This window comes from Brassica napus, chromosome C6 (assembly GCF_020379485.1).
Source record: "Brassica napus cultivar Da-Ae chromosome C6, Da-Ae, whole genome shotgun sequence".
In the NCBI taxonomy this organism is placed as follows: domain Eukaryota; kingdom Viridiplantae; phylum Streptophyta; class Magnoliopsida; order Brassicales; family Brassicaceae; genus Brassica; species Brassica napus.
Window position 1 is genome coordinate 27,855,502 of NC_063449.1, and position 3,665 is coordinate 27,859,166.

General features: G+C 38.0%; 1 protein-coding gene across 1 annotated transcript; it reads right to left on the minus strand.

The window, feature by feature from the left end:
* Positions 1-507: 507 nt before the first annotated feature.
* LOC106356831 (protein RESTRICTED TEV MOVEMENT 3) lies at positions 508-2,437 on the minus strand. Its single transcript, XM_013796557.3, has 4 exons — positions 2,156-2,437; positions 1,908-2,068; positions 1,279-1,466; positions 508-1,134 (listed from the first exon to the last, which is right to left on the minus strand). Exons 1-4 carry the CDS (start codon positions 2,260-2,262, stop codon positions 727-729), a joined length of 864 nt encoding a protein of 287 aa, XP_013652011.2. The 5' UTR covers positions 2,263-2,437; the 3' UTR covers positions 508-726.
* Between the last annotated feature and the right edge of the window lie 1,228 nt (positions 2,438-3,665).

Genomic DNA, 3,665 nt, shown 5'->3' on the forward strand with positions numbered 1-3,665 from the left:
AAACCATCAGAAACTAACACAAAACTAATATACATGTTAGAATTGACAAAAAAAAAAATTGACAAGAAAACAGCAAAAATTGCTGGAAAATACCCGATATAACTATCGGAAGTGATATTTGGATAAACAAGATCCATAGAACCATAATTTTGTTTTTGATGTTGCACTCATGTTCACGTATGAAACAAATTCTTTTGTGATTTTTTTTAAGAAAAAGAAGAGACTTGATTAGGTGGTGATAACCATGCAATAAAGAGAAAAATTAAACAGAGGAGTCTGGGAAATGATGAAAATTGGAGAAGAAAACTGGTAGACACAATCGCCTTCAACCGCATAGAGGTTTTTGATTCTCTTTCTTTTATCTCAAAAGATGCATAAATATGAAGTTTCCTTTTTAAAGATGAGTTACTAAGAAAACACATGAAATGATTTATAGCTCAAGGACCATGCATGATCCCGCTCTCTTCCTCATGACTTGCATGGTTCATGAATGCAAACAGCGGTGGCTGACAAGTCAAGATAAAGATTAATTCATCCGAACAAAGAAGTCAATTTAGACTAAATAATAATGCAACCTGAAACATATTTGTTGCTTGGTTCGCGAGTATGCACACAAGAAGAGCTAAAAAAGAGAGAGTTTCAGTTACTTTCATGAAGTGAGACAAGTATTCAAACAACATTGCATAACCAAATAAGAACAAACTTCCAAATTCTAATAACTCAAGATCATTGAATAATATCATCGAATGAGAAGGGAGCTTTTGCAGCCAACGCCTCTGACTTCTCCTTCTCCAGCTGAGCTTCCACATCTGAGCACTTCTGCTTTAAATCTTTCAACTCTTTCTCAATATCTTGCCTACGACTCTCACCATCTTTCTCTTTCTCCTTCATTTCTGACACTTGAGAAATTTTCTTCTCCAACCAATCCAACTTAAAACCAGCATCAGTCAATGATTCCAGTGCATAGTGCGCCTCATCCAGATCATCCTTGGGGAGCTTGTGAGGAGACTGGCACAGAGTATCTATCAGACTTAGTAGCAAACTCATGTAACCTGTCCTAAGATTTGGGTTCTTTAGATGTACTTCAGAGGCAGTTTCTGGATGCTTTTCAAACATACGGCTCACAGATTCCACCTGAGAGTGAAAACATAAATATAAAGTCGAATCTATATTCCCGAAACACCACAAAAGCACCTTGTTATACAAGTTAACACATTAGGTTTTCACTCGGTGGTGAAATTTCTACACAATTTTTTAAAAAATTTCTTAAATTCTTACCTGTGAAGAAAGAAGGTGAAACCCATTAACCTCTACTTTGCCAATAATTTCAAGAAGTTCTATCTCGACAACAATCTTGAGCTCCCCATTCACCAGGAACCCACTATCTTTGGCATTAATTTCATCAAGAGAAAGCATGGATGGAAAACCCCAGCCCTTAGCCTTCTCTTCAAACCAGTTTTGTCCTTCTGTAAAAACACAAACCGTTCATATAATAAAGAACTACATGAAAATGCTTATAAGTTATAACCTTGTCCAAAATAGAATTATAGTAAAACAAGAGACTTTCTTTTTACTGGAATTCTATGTTAGAAGGTTCCAATCTTTCGAAGATGTGATGAAAGCAGGGCCTTCCCTGACATTTATGGGGTCATTGTTATTTTTAAGGTAAATTCATAATAATTTTTTTCCATATTTTTGGCACCATAAAACACATATTACACCTCTTAAAAATTTGAGAACCAAGACGAATGTTTCATCAAGTTTTGTCTAGAACCAGTCGTGGATGAAACATGTTATACGGGATTGTTACCGTTCAACTCGTTATTTTGTGTTTATGGTACTGCCATTGAAAATAATTTGAAGACAGGAACACTTTCAAAAGGACCAGTACGAGGAAAAAAACATACCAAGTTGCCGGGAGAGTGTCTCAGAACGTTGATTTACAACAATAACGCGAAATCGTGCGTGTCTTCTCCATCCAGATGGGAATGATCCATAACCGGCGACTTCCAGAAACAAAGACAAAAAGTTCTGACCCTTGTTTCCTTTGGGATATGCATTAAGTTGCCTGCAAGAAAAACGAATATAAGATTTAAGCAAAACTGTGGAGGATATATCACCTTATGACCTTAATCTATACGGATGAAAACCTTACCATTTGCAGCCACGGACAACGAAAATATCTGACAGTATATTCACTGATTGCAAAGAAGAGAAATCTTTGATCACCCAAGTGAACTTCTTATCGAACTTCTTCTCCATTGATCTCGGTGAAGAAACGGAAAACCCTAGAACCAGATCGGCTCTCAACACAACTTTTTGTACTTAGATAATGAAGTAGTATATAAGCGATGTGTATATTAAGATTCCAGTATTCCTAAACTCTTCATCAATGATTTACGCAAACTACATATATTCTCCAATGTAAATAACTTTATGAGTTTGGAAGCCACCTTAACCCATTGAATTGTAGTCGTTAAGATTACGTTACGTACACCACGATTGAGAATCGCTTTCATTTCCTACCAGGGTTACTTGGAGCATGTGCATTGTGGATTCCATAAACTAGTTTACGTATAAACATGCAAAGGTATTTTATATAGGTTCACATAACAAAAAATAAAATAAATTAGGGAAACTGGCGCAGCGTACGAATGAGCGAACGGTCGATCTAAGAATTTAGGGTTCTTCGAGACATGTTCTTGGATAGATCAAGAGTTTCTTTCAATAGCTTCTTGAGACCAACTTCCTGTTTGATGAATTGAATCAAATCGAACAAGAGATAAAAGCAAAGCTCTTCTTATTAAAATCAAAACGTCCTAAACAAAGAAGACAAAGCTCTATTTATATATCCATCCATTTGGACAAACCCCATAAGGATAACGATATTATAAACCGTCATTCTTATGGAACAAAGAAAAGCCCAAAACTAAAATAGGAAATAAAACGAAATCCTAAAAAGGAAACATATTTGAACTGGTCGTTATGTTGGCGCCACCATCGTAGATGCGGCTGCATCAGGACTCCCCGGGTAAGAAGGATTCGTCCATGAATCTGAAGTAACATAACGAGACAAGAACTTGACGTTGAAGACATCTGATGTATTGATACCATCAGGGAGGCGCAGACGATATGCGTTGTCGTTGATGCGCTCTAAAATCTCGACTGGGCCTATTTTCATTGACTTGAGTTTATTATAAGCATGCGCCGGAAGTCTATCACGCGTCAGATACACCCAGACAAGGTCGCCAATGTCAAAGACCATATGCCTGCGACGTTTGTTTGCAGCACTCATATACTTTGCAGTCGCAGCTTCCAAGTTAGCCACAGTCTCCGAGTGGACCTGAGCAAGATTCTTAACAAATGATGCTGCGTCACCATGCGAACGTGTGAGATCTGTCAAGGTAGACAGAGCAACAGGGCCCCGAGGTATTGTTCCATAGATAACCTGAAACGGACAGAAGCCTGTATTCCGGTTGGTAGAATGATCGTGCGCGAATTCTGCTTGTGGCAACTTTAAATCCCATGATTTGATTGCATCGCCCACGAGACAGCGGAGAAGATTGCCGAGTGTCGATTAACAACTTCTGTCTGACCATCGGACTGAGGGTGATAGGCTGAACTCATATCTAGCGTAGTACCCAATAACTTCCATAAAGATCTCC

Coding starts and splice junctions, on each gene's coding strand:
- LOC106356831 (XM_013796557.3), bottom strand. CDS start 2,262: ATGGAGAAGAAGTTCGATAAGAAGTTCACTTGGGTGATCAAAGATTTC. Junction 2,069..2,155: donor GTTGTCCGTGGCTGCAAATG/GTAAGGTTTTCA, acceptor TTTTTCTTGCAG/GCAACTTAATGCATATCCCA. Junction 1,135..1,278: donor TTCACCTTCTTTCTTCACAG/GTAAGAATTTAA, acceptor TTTCACTCTCAG/GTGGAATCTGTGAGCCGTAT.